General features: G+C 41.1%; 1 protein-coding gene across 1 annotated transcript in view; it reads right to left on the bottom strand.

The window, feature by feature from the left end:
* The window catches only part of bmper (BMP binding endothelial regulator), a 50,669-nt gene extending 30,294 nt beyond the window's left edge, over positions 1 to 20,375 (bottom strand). Inside the window, exons 1-4 of the mRNA XM_034102667.2 lie at positions 20,308 to 20,375; positions 19,131 to 19,281; positions 5,658 to 5,722; positions 5,429 to 5,542 (exon numbers count right to left, since the gene is read on the bottom strand). Coding sequence (XP_033958558.1) covers positions 5,429 to 5,542; positions 5,658 to 5,722; positions 19,131 to 19,281; positions 20,308 to 20,350 — 373 coding nt within the window. The 5' untranslated portion in view covers positions 20,351 to 20,375. The remainder of the gene's footprint in view (positions 1 to 5,428; positions 5,543 to 5,657; positions 5,723 to 19,130; positions 19,282 to 20,307) is intronic.
* Positions 20,376 to 20,405: the final 30 nt, after the last annotated feature.

Genomic DNA, 20,405 nt, shown 5'->3' with positions numbered 1-20,405 from the left:
CAGACAATGTGATTTTCTGGATTTTTTCCCCTCATTCTGTCTCTCATAGTTGAGGTATATCTAGCATGAAAATTACAGGCCTCTTTCATCTTTTTAAGTGGGAGAACTTGCACAATTGGTGGCTGACTAAATACTTTTTTGCCCCACTTTTTGATATATTTTTATTAGGGCCGGGACTTTAACGCGTTAATTAAGATTAATTAATTACACAAAAATTAACGCGTTAAAAAAATTACGCATTTTAATCGCACTTATTTTTGCACAGCGGAACGTTTCTCACTGGATGAGTTTCAGGCGTACCGATTATACTGGAGCACCAACTAACGTTCATGACTTCAGCATGGGACTTCAAACAACAACAAACCACGGTGAACAATAGTCAAACATGAACGAACAAGCTGATGAGACCGCTTCGGTCGGCCCCGCAGCACATCAAGCCTAAAGTATCACCTAAATGCAAAGCATGTAGCAGCTAGCGTGGACGTTAGCCCGACTCCGAGTGCAAGGAACCACACCCTGACCCAACCCACACTCAACCAGATGACTGGTTTCAGGGCCAGGATAAGTAAGTCCACGTCTGAGAAAATAACCAACTCCCTGGCTGAGGGCTCGACATTAAGGACTGCCCGGGGCCATCTAGTATTTAGCTCGGGCAATGAAGCCTCACCTGCTGGTTGCCCGATCGGGCAATCTGTTATGCCAGTATCATGCGGATCCAGTAATGAGTGACCCGACAGTAAAACTAAACATATCTATAACTAGTAGAGCCGGGACTCGATTAAAAAAATTAATCTAATTAATTAGAGGCTTTGTAATTAATTAATCGAAATTAATCGCATTTTTAATCAAATATACATATTTGACCAGAGAACAGTGAGAAGCAATTTTCACATGGATTTTACTCCAAGTAGTCTACAGTCCAAGTGCATGACATTAAGGATTTTGGGTTAGATGGCCCTGTGGCCTTGTATATTGTACAATTTCAATTTTATTCTTCATTTCACTTGTTTGTTTGTTCTTGTTTGTGTTTGCTCGCTTGCATGCCCTGCATAGCTATAAGAAATACTTAAGTTGTTGGTCAAAACACTTTCTATCTGATGAAGGCAAATGCCTTCCCAGATGGAAAAAAGTAGAAAACATTACATTCAGTTATAACTGCCAAAACAAACATTATTTACACTATTATGGCCCCTGTTAAAAAATGTTGTAATGTTAACTACTGTAAGTTGGTCGAACGAATGCCTCCTCATCCGGAAGCTGACCGAGCAGACCCGAGCAGCAGTCGAGAGGAGCCGAGCGCACCCGCGAAGCACACGTCAGAGTTCCCGTTAGCCGGCAAATCTAAATATCTTCGGTCAAAATAATTTCCCTTTAGAGCAATACCGCTTCAGTTGCGCCACTTATGTGACAGACAAGAAGAGTATGTGACAGACAAGAATAGTCAACTCTAATGTCTAACACTTAATGTGGAGAAAGAGATGTCCTGTGTGGGTTGATTGTGCGTTGATCTGTTGGTAATGCCTCGGGGTTCCGGTGGGCATGTAAACAAATGCATAATGCTGCGCTATACTTTGTGGCCTCATCCAGTTGCATAGCGACACTTATTGTTTAGGTGTCTTTTAATAAGCAGGTAGTCTATCATTAGCTAGAACTAGCTGGATCTGATCGATATGGACATAAACGCGAGTGAAGTCTAATCTGACGGGAGAGAGAGATCAGCTGCTGCTGACGAGTCGAGACTCGACACGCAGCTCTGCATGATCGCATGCAGCGGTGAGCGGAACAAAAGTAACACACACTGCAGGTTAGAATATCACACGTAGCTATTTTAATTACCTCTCAAACTACCTAAACGAGTTATAGATATGTTTAGTTTTACTGTCGGGTCACTCATTACTGGATCCGCGAGCTGCATGATACTGGCATAACAGATTGCCCGATCGGGCAACCAGCAGGTGAGGCTTCATTGCCCGAGCTAAATACTAGATGGCCCCGAGCAGTCCTTAATGTCGAGCCCTCAGCCAGGGAGTTGGTTATTTTCTCAGACGTGGACTTACTTATCCTGGCCCTGAAACCAGTCGTCTGGTTGAGTGTGGGTTGGGTCAGGGTGTGGTTCCTTGCACTCGGAGTCGGGCTAACGTCCACGCTAGCTGCTACATGCTTTGCATTTAGGTGATACTTTAGGCTTGATGTGCTGCGGGGCCGACCGAAGCGGTCTCATCAGTTTGTTCGTTCATGTTTGACTATTGTTCACCGTGGTTTGTTGTTGTTTGAAGTCCCATGCTGAAGTCATGAACGTTAGTTGGTGCTCCAGTATAATCGGTACGCCTGAAACTCATCCAGTGAGAAACGTTCCGCTGTGCAAAAATAAGTGCGATTAAAATGCGTTAATTTTTTTAACGCGTTAATTTTTGTGTAATTAATTAATCTTAATTAACGCGTTAAAGTCCCGGCCCTAATAACTAGTTTAGGTAGTTTGAGAGGTAATTAAAATAGCTACGTGTGATATTCTAACCTGAAGTGTGTCTTTTGTTCCGCTCACCGCTGCAGAGCTGCTGTCGAGTCTCGACTCGTCAGCAGCAGCTGATCTCTCTCTCCCGTCAGATTAGACTTCACTCGCGTTTATGTCCATATCGATCAGATCCAGCTAGTTCTAGCTAATGATAGACTACCTGCTTATTAAAAGACAACTACACAATAAGTGTCGCTATGCAACTGGATGAGGCCACAAAGTATAGCGCAGCATTATGCATTTGTTTACATGCCCACCGGAACCCCGAGGCATTACCAACAGATCAACGCACAATCAACCCACACAGGACATCTCTTTCTCCACATTAAGTGTTAGACATTAGAGTTGACTATTCTTGTCTGTCACATACTCTTCTTGTCTGTCACATAAGTGGCGCAACTGAAGCGGTATTGCTCTAAAGGGAAATTATTTTGACCGAAGATATTTAGATTTGCCGGCTAACGGGAACTCTGACGTGTGCTTCGCGGATGCGCTCGGCTCCTCTCGACTGCTGCTCGGGTCTGCTCGGTCAGCTTCCGGATGAGGAGGCATTCGTTCGACCAACTTACAGTAGTTAACATTACAAACATTTTTAACAGGGGCCATAATAGTGTAAATAATGTTTGTTTTGGCAGTTATAACTGAATGCAATGTTTTCTACTTTTTTCCATCTGGGAAGGCATTTGCCTTCATCCGATAGAAAGTGTTTTGACCAACAACTTAAGTATTTCTTAAAGCTATGCAGGGCATGCAAGCGAGCAAACACAAACAAGAACAAACAAACAAGTGAAATGAAGAATAAAATTGAAATTGTACAATATACAAGGCCACAGGGCCATCTAACCCAAAATCCTTAATGTCATGCACTTGGACTGTAGACTACTTGGAGTAAAATCCATGTGAAAATTGCTTCTCACTGTTCTCTGGTCAAATATGTATATTTGATTAAAAATGCGATTAATTTCGATTAATTAATTACAAAGCCTCTAATTAATTAGATTAATTTTTTTAATCGAGTCCCAGCTCTAATTTTTATATATCTGAGACCCATAATATATGACTAAAAATAGCATGATAGGAGACCTTTAAAGGAATACTTTCTTCAACCTTACTGTGCCCTCACAGGAAGTGCATCGCTGCTGTTAGTTAGCTAGCTAGCAACGTTATCTTTGGCGTAACTAAATCATTACAAACTGCTCAATTAACACGGGTAAATAAACGGTCGCTTCTTTTCAACACTAGTATAGTAGATAGGGCTGTGCAATTAATCGTATTTTAATCTCGATTACGATTTTGGCTTGCAACGATTACGAAAACAACGTAATCGAAATAAAACGATTATTATTATTTATTTATTTATTTTTAAAGTGTAATTGTTTTTTTATTTTTTATTTGATTGGTTTTTTAGTTGTACTTTGTTTTCAAAGTAAATGGATAATCGTTATTAATAATCGTGATATCAATTATTGACCAAAATAATCGTGATTATGATTTTTGCCATAATCGCACAGCCCTAATAGTAGATATTAAATAAAAATAAAACCCACATGTATAACTTTTATTTTATAAGCTGCCGTGTTGACCGGAGCAACCTCAGATGGTCCCGTAACTTTGTATATGCAGCAAAGATGGCAGTCTTGAGTGTCAGAAGTAGTGCTGCGTACCTGGACTCACATTCAGGTTCAGGTCCGGACTCAAGTCCAGAGGTTCAGGTTCAGGTCCGGACTTATAAGTCCGGACCTGAACCCATGGCTTGTGTCAAGTTGTGCGAGTAACTAAAGTGAACTTATTGTGAGCTAATTATCAATTGAAAATTAACTCATAATCAACTCAAATTCAAACTCGTCAGGTTTATTGTGCTCCCTTCCAACTTGTGTCTACATTTCTCTAAAAAGTACAAATGTGCCACTTAGTCTACAAATGACTTATGACAGCAACTACAGTGAACTACTACAAAGTTCAAACATTTATTTCATTTACCAAACTAAAGTAACCAAACAGTCCCTGAGCTGACTGAGCCTAAATCCCTAAAGCGTTTCTGAAAGGTAGAGTGTAGAGTAGACTATACACATTACACTGTTACACACCTACTATACAGTATAGGCTACACTGTAGTGACTGTACAGTCAGAGTGTACTGTACTGTCTGTACACCATGTCTTTTCTACAACTCTACATGTGTACATTATACAGTACATACTACATACATAGTGATGTACATACATACTGTTAGAAATTAAAATCAATGTTGATATGGCGTCATTTTGAATCAAATACACTATTTAAATCAGTTTTATTCTGAAAAAACCGGAAGTTCACACTATTAACTTAATACTTTTATTCTGAAAATTATTCACTTCCGGTTAGCATTAGCATGTGGCGAAATGCTCCGTTTTCAAACCGTGAATCGAAGGTGAAATGACATGTGATGTTGTACACTGAGCACACTGGGGTTAGCACTCATTTATTGACGCTGAATAACGTTTATCAGGGAATGTTTAAATAACCACAGAAACCAGAATATACGTAAGTGCTAGTTTTTTTGCGAGTACAAGTACCGGTTCCCGACGTTCCGGTTTTAACCGGACTTGAACCGAAACTTTTTACAAGTCCAGTACCGGTTCGGCGTACCGGTACGCAGCACTAGTCAGAAGTGTACAGTGTTTCAAACTCAACTTTTGGACCGTGCACCGTCTGGATACTCGTAGCCTCAACCAGCATTTTACAGGTCTGGGCAATAGGTGGTCAAGTTGTATATCTTATAAAATGGTAAGATAGCTACGTTCCTTCTACCCTCCACTGTTGTTTGTTGTATATGATCTGCATGAATGTGACCTTGTGCCGGAGCTGTCTCAGAGATGTTACCATGAGATGCAAGAATCAGTGAGTTATTCAGTTTCAGCCAAAAAACCCATACCTGTGACCCCTCCAAAGGAGCCGTAGGTCATGTTGCAGACGGTTCTCTTCAGATTGTGTTCATAAACCATCTTCAGCTGGTACTGGTCTCCGTGCTCCACGTTCCCTGCAGTGCCTACACACACACACACATATACATACGGGTGAGAAAAAAAGGAATAGTTTCTAAATACAGTGAACAAAACCGAAAAAGCATAAAACTGCGTAATGTTTGTGTGCATGTGTGTTACCTGAAACAGAGTAGACTGAACACTTCCTGGGGTGAAGGACAGCCAGATGAAGAAGATCTGAACACCTGCAAAGATACACATTGTTATAAAACATTCATAACACAACCATGTTCAGAATCATCGAGGTAGTAGTGGTAAATATGAGAATCAACTAAAAGGCTCACTTAATCTCTGCTATAATCCTAATGTCGTCGTTAAGTGCGTGCTCACTATCTTGGAAACAAACCTCAGAAAATTCAGTAACATTTTTGAACAGAAGTGGAGATTCGATGGCTCCAATATATAAAGGATCCGAGCTTGGGCCGAAGGGTTTTGTAACAATGGGGCCCATGTAGTTCAATTATATATTAATGTCTGATTGCACATGCACATACTATATCTTGGCTTAAAGGTAGGGCAGGTAAGAATGGAGAAACCAGCTCGAGTGCGCTAGAATTTGAAAGAACGCAGCCGGAAAAAATCTGCCCCTTCCTTCAGACTTCCTCACAGAGCCCCTCCTCCAACACACACGAACGTGATTTCCTGGATTTCTTTTTTTCCTCTCATCTTTTTAAGTGGGAGAACTTGCACAATTGGTGGCTGACTAAATACTTTTTTGCCCCACTGTACATGTTTTTGATATATTTTTATATATCTGAGACCCATAATATATGACTAAAAATAGCATGATAGGAGACCTTTAAAGGAATACTTTCTTTAACCTTACTGTGCCCTCACAGGAAGTGCATCGCTGCTGTTAGTTAGCTAGCTAGCAACGTTATCTTTGGCGGTACTAAATCATTACAAACTGCTCAATTAACACGGGTAAATAAACGGTCGCTTCTTTTCAACACTAGTATAGTAGATAGGGCTGTGCAATTAATCGTATTTTAATCTCGATTTTGGCTTGCAACGATTATGAAAACAACGTAATCGAAATAAAACGATTATTATTTTTATTTACTTTTTAAAGTGTAATTGTTTTTTTATTTTTTATTTTATTGGTTTTTTAGTTGTACTTTGTTTTCAAAGTAAATGGATACACGAACGCGCACATGACCAATGAGGGCACGAGATAAGTTTGTGCCCAGATGGAAGGCTGACAGGCAGGTAGGCCATCCAGTTACTTTAGCCGGCTCAGATGATTGGTCGTGCTTTTTACAGCGCCACGGCTTCCACATTTATGTATTTATTGTCAAAGCATTTAATGTATTCATTGCTATCGGGATGTTAAGAGCATGAATTACCTACCCCACCTTTAAGAAGCATCATCTGTTTAGAAGTATTAAGTATTAAGACCCATGCGCTTCACCCATTATAGTTATATTAATACTTTCAATATCTGCAAAGCCAATGTTTCCAGGGGTGGCAGAAGCACTAACCAAACCATCCATGTTGAATGATTTGTCGAAGCATTCATAATGCGTACAGTCAGAGTATCGTTCCTGTTCGTTTCGGTGATTTATGTTCATCAAATCAAATCTAATCGTCACAGATCTTCGGACCAAGTGACGTTGATGATGTAGCTGGAGATATTTGCACCAGGTGGTTGCTTCTTAATGACGTTTCTAATTGTGACTTTGATATGTTTTCTGTTGTTGTTTTTAATTGGCTGCCTGTAACGGTGCTCCTCCCTATCCTGGTTAGTCTTAATGAGACTTCACCAAAATAAATACAGTTATGATTTAAATTATAAATAACACCGCGGTACATTCATAAACTTCATTTGTTTACATTGTGTTTTATAACATAGGAAAGTAATGTTTCATCTTAAAGGTCCCCTATTATACTGTTCTTCATCAACACATCACAGGTCTCAGATATATACAGAGCCTGTCTCTGATTGGCTGAAACACCAAACAGATCATTGCAGCATTACCCATAATCCCCTCTGTTTCAGCCCTGTTTCCAAAGTGCTGATTCTCTGTCTGTTACTTACTAAAACAAGGAGCCCCTCCCCACGCCCCTCTGAGAGAGATTTGGTTACAAAGAACTCAATGGTGCTCTAGAGGAGATTCAGGTGATAAGGGGGGGGGGGGTTACCTTGGTTACTGATTGGCTAATGGCTACACAAGACAACACATCGTTATGACATCATAAAGTGGCCAAAATCTGATCAGCTCATTTTCAGACAGGTTTTTATAAAAATGGATCAAAAAGAGAGAGAATCTTTGTTCCTGAAACTTTCAGAGTCTCTTTCCACAGAGGGGACACATGTTGATGTAGAAGAGACATGAAGAAGAGGGGACACATGTTGATGTAGAAGAGACATGAAGAAGAGGGGACACATGTTGATGTAGAAGAGACATGGAGAAGAGGGGACACATGTTGATGTAGAAGAGACATGGAGAAGAGGGGACACATGTTGATGTAGAAGAGACATGGAGAAGAGGGGACACATGTTGATGTAGAAGAGACATGAGAAGAGGGGACACATGTTGATGTAGAAGAGACATGAAGAAGAGGGGACACATGTTGATGTAGAAGAGACATGAAGAAGAGGGGACACATGTTGATGTAGAAGAGACATGAAGAAGAGGGGACACATGTTGATGTAGAAGAGACATGAAGAAGAGGGGACACATGTTGATGTAGAAGAGACATGAAGAAGAGGGGACACATGTTGATGTAGAAGAGGGGACACATGTTGATGTAGAAGAGACATGAAGAAGAGGGGACACATGTTGATGTAGAAGAGACATGGAGAAGAGGGGACACATGTTGATGTAGAAGAGACATGAAGAAGAGGGGACACATGTTGATGTAGAAGAGACATGAAGAAGAGGGGACACATGTTGATGTAGAAGAGACAGAAGAAGAGGGGACACATGTTGATGTAGAAGAGACATGAAGAAGAGGGGACACATGTTGATGTAGAAGAGGCACGAAGAAGAGGGGACACATGTTGATGTAGAAGAGACATGAAGAAGAGGGGACACATGTTGATGTAGAAGAGACATGAAGAAGAGGGGACACATGTTGATGTAGAAGAGACATGAAGAAGAGGGGACACATGTTGATGTAGAAGAGACATGAAGAAGAGGGGACACATGTTGATAAAGAAGAGACATGAAGAAGAGGGGACACATGTTGATGTAGAAGAGACATGAAGAAGAGGGGACACATGTTGATGTAGAAGAGACATGAAGAAGAGGGGACACATGTTGATGTAGAAGAGACATGAAGAGGAGGGGACACATGTTGATGTAGAAGAGCACGAAGAAGAGGGGACACATGTTGATGTAGAAGAGACATGGAGAAGAGGGGACACATGTTGATGTAGAAGAGACATGAAGAAGAGGGGACACATGTTGATGTAGAAGAGACATGAAGAAGAGGGGACACATGTTGATGTAGAAGAGACATGAAGAAGAGGGGACACATGTTGATAAAGAAGAGACATGAAGAAGAGGGGACACATGTTGATGTAGAAGAGACATGAAGAAGAGGGGACACATGTTGATGTAGAAGAGACATGAAGAAGAGGGGACACATGTTGATGTAGAAGAGACATGGAGAAGTGGATTTTGCATAATAGGTGACCTTTAAAATAACTGGTTTTTTATTTTACTTCTTCCGCTACAGAGCTTGTTTGCTTTCTGCTCAAAGGCACCTCAGCAGGACAGACGCTTCCTGCCGCAGTGGGTGGAACCATATTTCCAGCTAAAGGGTGGTATCCAGTCATATTTTAACTCGTACTTTTAAAATAATTACTCAAACAGCTGCTGGTTTATTCTAACGTTTGGTTTTGGTCTCAGTGATGCTGATCCTAGATGTTCACGTATTTGCTTGACGACCACAAAGCCACAGAGACGGCCTCTGCCTACGCTTTGGCCCAGAACAACTGCCGTCTCACTAACGCTCGACAACTGCTTGTCAAGAGAAGAACAACAAGGGAGGTGAAAACTGGATCCCACAAGCTTTCTTTCTTTCTTGGAAAACCGCCCAAGTCAGTTCTGAAGTTACATTTCTCACCATCTGCCCACTTCTTGTCCGTCTGCCCTGACAATATCTACAACGTGCTTCACTGTCAAGGCCGGGCCGGACACCAAAACGCCTCGGAAGAATGCTGGGCTGAAAAACCACAGGTAACCAAACAAGACGTCTTCCAAACAGACTGATTTAGCTGGATTCAGCGTACGATGTGCGCTGTGGGAAGCCTTCGGGGCAAACTACCGGAGTTGTTTCCAGAAACGTCACTTTGTTGAAGCTTCCTGTGCACCCATCGAAACGCATTAGGGGTGTATATTGTTCAGCTAAAGTAGGGAGGCCAGGGTTAGGGGTTCAATGCCTTTCTGTAGTTAAATAGATAGCTGCCGTTGATTGATCTCCTGTAATCAAAATATGTGGAAATGTATCCACCTTCTGTATGTATTAAACTAAAAGGAGCATTTTCTGGTTCCTCAGATTAGATTTTTTTTTTATGTTAGACTTATTCACTAAACTACTGCCTGGAAATGTTTAGTTAAAATAATTTGTTTTCTAAAAAAAGATATTGACATATTTTCAAAAGAAACGGAGATTAATTTTATATTCTCATACTCACAATGGGTTACTGTTTACATTTGTTCACAAGTATTTAGTTATTGTTACAGATAACATTTTAAGAGTAACCCTCCCAACCTTGGTTATGAATTGTGAATAAGTGTTTATTATATAAGCTTTACGAAAGACATGCTTATATTTGACACAGGGTCAAGACACAGAGTTAAACAAAGACCTGTGTCCTGGACAGATACACAGATACGGCATATTATCCGTCCTCAAACCCACGGCCTTCAGTTCAATTCCTTAACAGGCCAATATGTCCTCTCCAACAATGACCTCATGACTACTCAAGCCATTACAAATATGAGCAACTTATATTCAGATGCATTTACTTTAACTATCCCCCTTGTTTAAAGCAGTATTTTGTACCTTACTCGTCAAATTATCAAGCTAGACGCTCCGTCCAGATTTATTTCTCTGCCCCCTCTGCAAAAACATCTATTTGCAGAAGAGCGTTGATGGTTAAAGCCCGAACACACTGGAACACTTTACCTGCTGCCTTGCATCATTGGGTGTGTTTAAGCATCATCATCATCATCACCATCATCATCATCATCATCATCATCATCATCTCACGTTCAGCTGATCTATTAGACACTACCGTCTATCAAATTGTAATGATTGTATGCATTACTTCATGCATTTTACTTAACAGACTCTACGTGGTTTGTCTTCGTCATGCTTTCTGTTATTTGTTCATGTCTGTAGAGACACTACATACTGATATACACTTGAACATCAGCTGGAGAGGACTCTTTAAAGTAGAGACACTACATACTGATATACACCTGAACATCAGCAGGAGAGGACTCTTTAAAGTAGAGACACTACATACTGATATACACCTGAACATCAGCAGGAGAGGACTCTTTAAAGTAGAGACACTACATCCTGATATACACCTGAACATCAGCAGGAGAGGACTCTTTAAAGTAGAGACACTACATACTGATATACACCTGAACATCAGCAGGAGAGGACTCTTTAAAGTAGAGACACTACATACTGATATACACCTGAACATCAGCAGGAGAGGACTCTTTAAAGTAGAGACACTACATACTGATATATACCTGAACATCAGCAGGAGAGGACTCTTTAAAGTAGAGACACTACATACTGATATACACCTGAACATCAGCAGGAGAGGACTCTTTAAAGTAGAGACACTACATACACCTGAACATCAGCAGGAGAGGACTCTTTAAAGTAGAGACACTACATACTGATATACACCTGAACATCAGCAGGAGAGGACTCTTTAAAGTAGAGACACTACATACTGATATACACCTGAACATCATCAGGAGAGGACTCTTTAAAGTAGAGACACTACATACTGATATACACCTGAACATCAGCAGGAGAGGACTCTTTAAAGTAGAGACACTACATACTGATATACACCTGAACATCAGCAGGAGAGGACTCTTTAAAGTAGAGACACTACATACTGATATACACCTGAACATCAGCAGGAGAGGACTCTTTAAAGTAGAGACACTACATACTGATATACACCTGAACATCAGCAGGAGAGGACTCTTTAAAGTAGAGACACTACATACTGATATACACCTGAACATCAGCAGGAGAGGACTCTTTAAAGTAGAGACACTACTACTGATATACACCTGAACATCAGCAGGAGAGGACTCTTTAAAGTAGAGACACTACATACTGATATACACCTGAACATCAGCAGGAGAGGACTCTTTAAAGTAGAGACACTACATACTGATATACACCTGAACATCAGCAGGAGAGGACTCTTTAAAGTAGAGACACTACATACTGATATACACCTGAACATCAGCAGGAGAGGACTCTTTAAAGTAGAGACACTACATACTGATATACACCTGAACATCAGCAGGAGAGGACTCTTTAAAGTAGAGACACTACATACTGATATACACCTGAACATCAGCAGGAGAGGACTCTTTAAAGTAGAGACACTACATACTGATATACACCTGAACATCAGCAGGAGAGGACTCTTTAAAGTAGAGACACTACATACTGATATACACCTGAACATCAGCAGGAGAGGACTCTTTAAAGTAGAGACACTACATACTGATATACACCTGAACATCAGCAGGAGAGGACTCTTTAAAGTAGAGACACTACATACTGATATACACCTGAACATCAGCAGGAGAGGACTCTTTAAAGTAGAGACACTACATACTGATATACACCTGAACATCAGCAGGAGAGGACTCTTTAAAGTAGAGACACTACATACTGATATACACCTGAACATCAGCAGGAGAGGACTCTTTAAAGTAGAGACACTACATACTGATATACACCTGAACATCAGCAGGAGAGGACTCTTTAAAGTAGAGACACTACATACTGATATACACCTGAACATCAGCAGGAGAGGACTCTTTAAAGTAGAGACACTACATACTGATATACACCTGAACATCAGCAGGAGAGGACTCTTTAAAGTAGAGACACTACATACTGATATACACCTGAACATCAGCAGGAGAGGACTCTTTAAAGTAGAGACACTTTATACTGATATACACCTGAATATCAGCAGGAGAGGACTCTTTAAAGTAGAGACACTACATACTGATATACACCTGAACATCAGCAGGAGAGGACTCTTTAAAGTAGAGACACTACATACTGATATACACCTGAACATCAGCAGGAGAGGACTCTTTAAAGTAGAGACATTACATACTGAAATATCACATAAGAATAATTACTAATTTAGCAAGCAAAATCATGAAACATGCTATTTATCTTTGTGCGTGTTTTGTTGTTCAGTTTTTGGAGTGTTGGTCTCTTTTTCTGATATTCATAATATACATTTCAAAAATAATGTCATGTGAATTTGAATGAAGCCTTTAAATGGTATAAGAACTTACTATAATTTCCCCTTAGACAGTAAGGTCGAGCTCTGCCTTTGTGAGACGGTGATTTAAGTTCGCTATACCTGGCAGAGGACATTAAGCTGATGCTAAGTTGCCCTACTAACAGCCTCACGTAGAGCAAGGCAGCAAAGAGGGCTGAAGGGAAGGAGAGAGATTACACAACACCCTGAATGATCCTGGTGTAAGAGCTAACAACACTTGATATCAGGAGTTTAGCGTCTAAATTAAGGCTGTATGTTCTTGTTTTAGGTTATTTTTATGTTTCATTGGATTAAATACATGCCTTTTTGTATTAAATGAACATTCTTTAATGAATATACATTATCAATGCATACCGCTCCCTTTGAAAATATTTGTTTTATTATTTTCGACCCTTGGACTTTACAATGCTTTCGAGATAAATGTTTAAATCTTAAATCCTATACAGCCACCACTGGAATAATAACCAGCACGAGAAATATAACTGAAGCCTAATCACAATCAATTTACGTGAAATAAAAAAGAAGGCTGGAAATGTTGACGTTATGAATGAATTTCAAGCTTTAAAACTATTTGGTACAACCCTACTCGACCCACTAACATATCTATCTGAGTTGGCTGAGATATAACATTCAAAATTGTCACATAATGTACTGTTAAACAAAAAAAAACTTAAACCTTTACGACAAATCAGAATAAAAAATCCGATATTTATTTCATCATCCGGTGTCTTTTCATAAATTGCATTAACTGTGCCTTTTAAAAAAGATGTTCACAGGGAAGAGGTAATATAACAACCAGCGCTGCCAACGTTAGCGTGTTTACACTCAGTGAATCTGAAAAGTGTTATACATAATAATCATGTTACCAAGTTCAACCCCAAATTCGTCCTGTAGTTACATTGTGGATTTCACCACATGGAAAAACGAAGATAGCTCCAAGACTGAGAAGTTATCCCCCAGTGTGTTGAATGGAAGTTTCCGCTTTAAAAAGCTCACAGATGGAACGTAGGATAAAACGATAGTTGAACTGTCTTTCCAGCAAAGCACAACATGTCTGAATTACATTATGGCATTTGGTTTCTTCGATATGCCTACTCACTATCGAACTAATCTGGGTGAGATTTAAATGTATAGGCAAGGACTTCCGGTGACCAAGATGAGTGAGATGGCAGCTTAACTCGCCAATTAATATACAAATCGATGTAATTTGTATTGGAATGAGAAAGAGAACTAGAAGTCAAAATAAAGGTGACAAACTAGAAAGACAGAATTCCCCAGAGATGGAAGACGCTCAAAGCTCTGTTTGCTCCGTTAGCTCACAACAGTGTTATCGAATGCCGTTGAACTACTAGGATGCGTGAGATTGCGTGTTTTCACCTCTAGTGAGGGGCCCTCCAGGAGGAGGCTCTCCCCTCTTCCTGCCAACGGGGACTTAGGGTGGCGAGGAATCAACCCTACCTTGGAAGTCTATGTTTTTCTTTTTACGTTCTACGTTCACTACATGTAGGCCAGATGTTCAGGTCTGTGTAGTTTTTAGTTTTCGTTGAGTTTTTGTGAATGCAAAGGATAAGGTCATTTAAATGCCGTACAATAATATAAAATTGGTGTCACTTAATGTAAATGGGATGAATAATAAGGTCCTGGCTAAATTGAAAAAAGAAAAGGCCCAAGTACTATTTTTACAAGACACTCATCTGCCTCAACTTTGGTTTTAAAAATACATTCTATAGTTCTTACAAACATAGCCAGAAGAAGGGAGTGGCTATCCTTATTTCAAATGCAGTTCAATTTGAACTTCATAAAGAAGTTAGGGAGTAGGGACAAAGAGGGACGATATGTATTAGTGAAAGGAAACTTGAAAATGCAGTGGTGACATTGGTCAATGTATATGCCCACATTTATTTTTAAAACTCTGTTTGACGTCATTGCATTAGAGACTGAGGGTATTTTAATGTGGTCCTGAACCATACCATATACACTACAAGCCACACACATAGCAAGAAGCACCTGACCAAGTGTGTTAATGCGTCAGTGCAGGAAATGGGACTAATTGATATGTGGAGGGAACTTCACCCTCTAGAACGGGATTATACACACTATTCAGTACCCCATTCTGTGTACTCCAGAACTGACTACTTCTTAATAAATACGGGTGAAAGTCAGAGGATCACAGAGTGTCAAATCGGGGTGGCAGATTTTAGGATCATAAATATGATTAGCTTGTCAATAAATCTGAATAGTAGACAAAAGAATACGATGTGTGTGTTTTGAATACTAAGGCGACCGTGTGGAACAGTTGAGGGAAGAGATAGAACATATATATAGAGGAGAATGATAATGGGGATGTGGACCCTGGGATACTGTGGGATGCTTTGAAGGCTGTTCTCCGTGGAAAGCTGATCACCCGAACAGCATCACAAAAAAGGCCACATACAAATAGAAAATAGAAACATTGAGAGAAATGGAGACAAAGCGTAAGAGTACAGGGGATCAATCGGCATCACAACAAATGAAGGAAACAAGGGGGGGAGATAAATGAGATCGTGGTTTTTAAAGCAGTCTTATTACGAATCAGGCTCAAAAGCAGCTAGACTCCTGGTCAGACGCCCCAAACCAATCAACTACTGTATGAGCCAGATGAGATAGGAAGAATATTGAAGAGTACTATAAGACACTCTACTCTAATCCACCATTAGCTGATGAAAGCACAATAAGAAACTTCCTTAACTCGCTTGATCTGCCATCTACAGGTGAGATACAGCATGACACCATTAGGTCGCAATGTACGGTTGAAGAGCTGGAAGCTGCACTCGGTAGGCTGAAGAGCAGCAAATCACGGGCAGCGATGGGTTCCCACCAGAGCTCTATCAAACTTGCACGAAGGAGGTAAACATTATAGGCCAATTTCTCTTTTAAATGTGGACTACAAGCTGTTTGCCTCAATCATCTGTAAAAGATTTGAGACTTTTATGCCAGATCTTATTCATGAAGATCAAACTGGATTCATTAGAGGGCGCCAAACACAAGACAATATCAGAAGGACTCTCCATATTGTAGACAATGCACATACAAAGGGTGGTTGTGGTTAGTCTGGACGCAGAAAAAGCGTCAGTTGGTCTTTTTTATATGAAGTACTAAGGAGGTTTGGTTTAAATGAAAATGCAATTCGGTGTATTAACACTATTATCATGAACCTACGGCAGGATCAAAGTAAATGGGAGTGTGTCCAATAGGATTCAGCTGGAGAGAGGCTCTAGAGAGGGCTGCTGTCTCTCTCCTACTCGCTTTGCTTTTTAGTTGAACCATTGGCGCAAGCAATAAGGCAGAGTGAAGATCTGCAGGGTGTCAATATAGGGGGGGGGGGGGGGGATCATATCGTTGGGCTTTTTGAGGATGATGTGGTCGTTTTTCTTGAGCAACCAGATGCATGCTTCCCAAACCTGATGATCCTACTCGACACATATGGTTACTATTCAGGGTATAAAGTGAACGTAACAAAAACTCAAATTCTCTCATTTAGTATTCCCCATCCCAACAAATTAGACTAACTTAAAATGGAATTCCAAAGCAATGACCTATCCTGGTGTAACTACAACCAAAACACTTTCCAACCTGTTTGAAGCCAATTATAACAAAATTGATGACAATATCGGAAAGGATGTAGAAAGGTGGTCCACCCGCCCTTTAGACTTCAGTGCCAGAATACAAACGGTTCAAATGAATATCATACCGAGGCTGCTGTATTTTTTTCAGTCTCTTACAGTTGATGTTCCCCAAAAGAAATCCATAACCTGCGACAGGATGATTTCTAGATTGGTTTGGAATAGTAAAAAACCAAGAATACGATTTACGACACTTCAGTTGCCTAAAAGTAAGGGGGGATGGCTTTACCAAATGTGAGGGAATACTTCTATGCAGCCCAGCTCAGACCCGATTGAGAGTCTGGATGGAAAGGGAGGTGCAGGGTCACACATGCAGGCCTTGGTGGGAGATGATTTGGTGAGGGCTCTGAGAGGTGAAATAAATACGATAGTTGCGTTTACAGTAGAGGTCTGGAATGTTGTAGTAACAAAATACAAATTAAAGAGAGGGATACACGCGCTGAGGTGGTTTGCATACGATTCCAATTTTAAACCAGGGGTGTACGATCCAGCATTTAAAGAATGGGTGCCAAAGGGCATAACAGCAATGTGTACAGTTTCAGAACAGGGTGAATTGATGGGTTTTCAGGATTTACAGGCAAAATACGGTATTACAGACAGGGATTATTTTAGATACATGCTGCTAAGACACCATCCATCTTCTCCCGCTTATCCGTGGTCGGGTCGGGGGTATCAGTTCCAGCAGAGAGCCCCAAACTTTCGTTTCCCCTCATCAACCAGCTCTGACTGGGGGTCCCAAGGCGCTCCCAGGCCAGCCAAGAGACATAATCCCTCCACCTGGTCCGAGGTCTACCCCTGGTCTCTTCCCAGCTGGACGTGCCTGGAACACCTCCCTAGGGAGGCGCCCAGGTGGCATCCTAACTAGGTGCCCGAACCACCTCAACTGGCTCCTTTCGACGCGAAGGAGGAGCGGCTCAACTCCAAGTCCCTCCCTGATGACCGAACTTCTCCCTTATCTCTACGGGAGCCCCCAGCCCCCCGGCGGAGGAAAACCCATCTCGGCGCATGACCATAGGTGAGGGTAGGAACGAACACGGCCCGGTAGACAGAGAGCTTTGCCTTCTGGCTCAGCTCCCTTTTCGTCAACGGTGCGGTAAAGCGACTGCAATACCGCTCCCGCTGCTCCGATTCTCCGGCCCATCTCACGCTCCATTGCTCCCTCACTTGAGAACAAGACCCCGAGATACTTGAACTCCTTCACTTGAGGTAAGGACTAAGCTAAGACACTATTTTTTAAAAGAGATGAGGCTGAATGCAGATGAATCTTTAGATACTGTAACTGGGGGGATCGTGGATGCGTATCAGCAGAAGGGCTCTCGGATCATCTCTGCTTTCTACCAGGCTTTGGGGGGAAACAGGCGGGAATCGACTATCTACATAAAAGCTAAATGGGAAGCGGAGTTAAACATTTTAATTTCAGAGCAAGAATGGTTTCAAATGTTCGAGGCGCAATTTGCATCCGCAAACTCATTAGTGTGGAGGGGATTCTGCTGGAAGAGCCTGACTCGCTTTTTCATAACACCCAGAATAAAGAGCAGGCAACTTGGTGTGCAGCACAGTGTTGGAGGTTGCGTGGGAACATGGAGGCTGACCACTCGCACATGTTCTGGAACTGTACGAAGAGAAGGTCATATTGGGAGAAGGTTAATGCCGTTGTCAAAATGATGATGGGATAGGAAACCCAAATACCTGCCCGGTGATGTATCTCGGGATCATTAAGGGTGTTGTGATGGGAGGCGATCTATATTTGACTACGGTTTTACTTGCAGCGAGTAAGAAAGCTATAACTAGGAATTGGCTTAATGTGAACGCTCCGACTCGGGAGCAGTGGCTGGAAATTGTTCAAGATCTTTTTGTCACGGAAAAGTTGAGAATCCAAGAGAATGCTTTCAATAGGAAACGGGAAACGTGGAAAATGTACATGGTTGACACCAATGAGTAAGTGATGACTAATTCATTCCTGGACGGTACGTGTGAATATTGAAGACAACTAGTATTTATTGTGCTTTATTTTATAACTGATTTGTGTGTATTATTTGTTGTTGTTTAGGTTCACTTGTTGTTCTGTTATTATTGTTGTGAAAACTCAATAAAAACATAAATGTAAAAAACCGACTACTTTCTACTTTCTATGTCCAAGAGAGCAATACAGAAATCCTCAAAGTGAAGCTTTAAAAAACGCTTTGATTTCTCTAACAGATTGTCATGCATTTATTTATTACAACACACATGTATTTGTTTGATCCCCCCTCAGAATACAAGTAGGTACTTGTAGTTTAAACTTGTGATTAATCATGATTAAATATAAAATCGATTGAAACCACTAATCTCAACGTATATTCCACCATAAGGCAATCTATTTTAACCCTTCGATGGCCTTCTCCAGAGTTGCATTCTACTTACGAGACAAACTTGCCCACTTCCACCTGGATGATGGCGTTTTTAAGCTGGACCTCCAGCAGCAGGGCGTCAGCCGGACCTCCCTCGCTGGTCTTGTTGACGTTTGGGGAGAATATCCGCAGCATCCCCATGTAGCTGCCCACCACCACCTTGTCTGTTAAGGTGTAAACAAAAAGCGTGACAGATGCTACATGAGATAAGTCAGGATAGTAATAATAATATCTTGGATTTCTATAGCGCCTTTCATGATACCCAAGGTCGCTTAGGAAGTTGGAAGTTATTACGCCTAACAGCAGCCTGTCATCGCTTTCCCTTTGTGAGGTGCTAGCACTGTCGCTGCTAAGGTAAAACGAGATATTTCTTTAACAACACAAAGTTGGAGAAGTGAAATGCCGACTAATTAGTGTCATTTACTCAACCTGAAGTCAATTGTATAAAAGAAGGCATTTGGTGGGAGGGAGTCAGCTCAGCGTCAAAGTCTTCAGGACATCATTTAGTTATCAACACTTTAAATACCGTAGGTACATATTCTAATGTCAAGGTTTATAGTGTAAAAGGGCATAAAACATTCTCATAGAAGTATATAATGGTCATTCCCATGCTCTATTTAGCTAAATTTAAACTTAAACTTGGGGATTAGAAATCTTAACAGACGAAATCACAGAAAGATTGTACGGGCATCCTTTCCACGTGAACATTGAAGAGCATGTCAGTGTCGCACTGCAAATGGCACATCAGTGAATAAAAGCAAGCGCTATTGAAACTAATAAAGTCAAAGCAAACCGTCCCACATGTTCTATCTTTATTCCCGATAACAAACGACTTGTATATATCAGAACGGAACTTACCGTCACCTACCTACCATGTTCTGGCTGTGGCTGGTTAGCTTGTTTTAACTCTAGGGAACTGGTCTTCTAATTAAAGTATGGCGTCAAAGTGGTTTGATTTTCGGATGGAGAAATGTGACTCAAAGCAAAGCAGGGCACATGAAAGTTAGCACACAGTAGATCTTTTGGATCTTTAAGATATATTTGTTATTTCTTGCGAACATACATCATGATATATTGTGTGCACAACCATATGAACTACAATGAAAACATTTAGCTCTGTTTATGTTTAAGTGTCGAGCCGTGTGATGAGACATCTCAGGAAAGGTGCATCTCTTTCTCCACACACTGACCGTGTCCGGTGCCACTGTTGTCCACGTCTCCGAACAGAGGCATCCCTGGTCGAACTCCTCCCCCTCGCCAAGCGCTGCCGACCACCAATCACGGGCCT

The sequence above is a fragment of the Pseudochaenichthys georgianus genome, chromosome 16 (genome assembly GCF_902827115.2).
Source record: "Pseudochaenichthys georgianus chromosome 16, fPseGeo1.2, whole genome shotgun sequence".
NCBI lineage: Eukaryota > Metazoa > Chordata > Actinopteri > Perciformes > Channichthyidae > Pseudochaenichthys > Pseudochaenichthys georgianus.
This window is presented reverse-complemented; position numbering and strand designations above follow the sequence as displayed.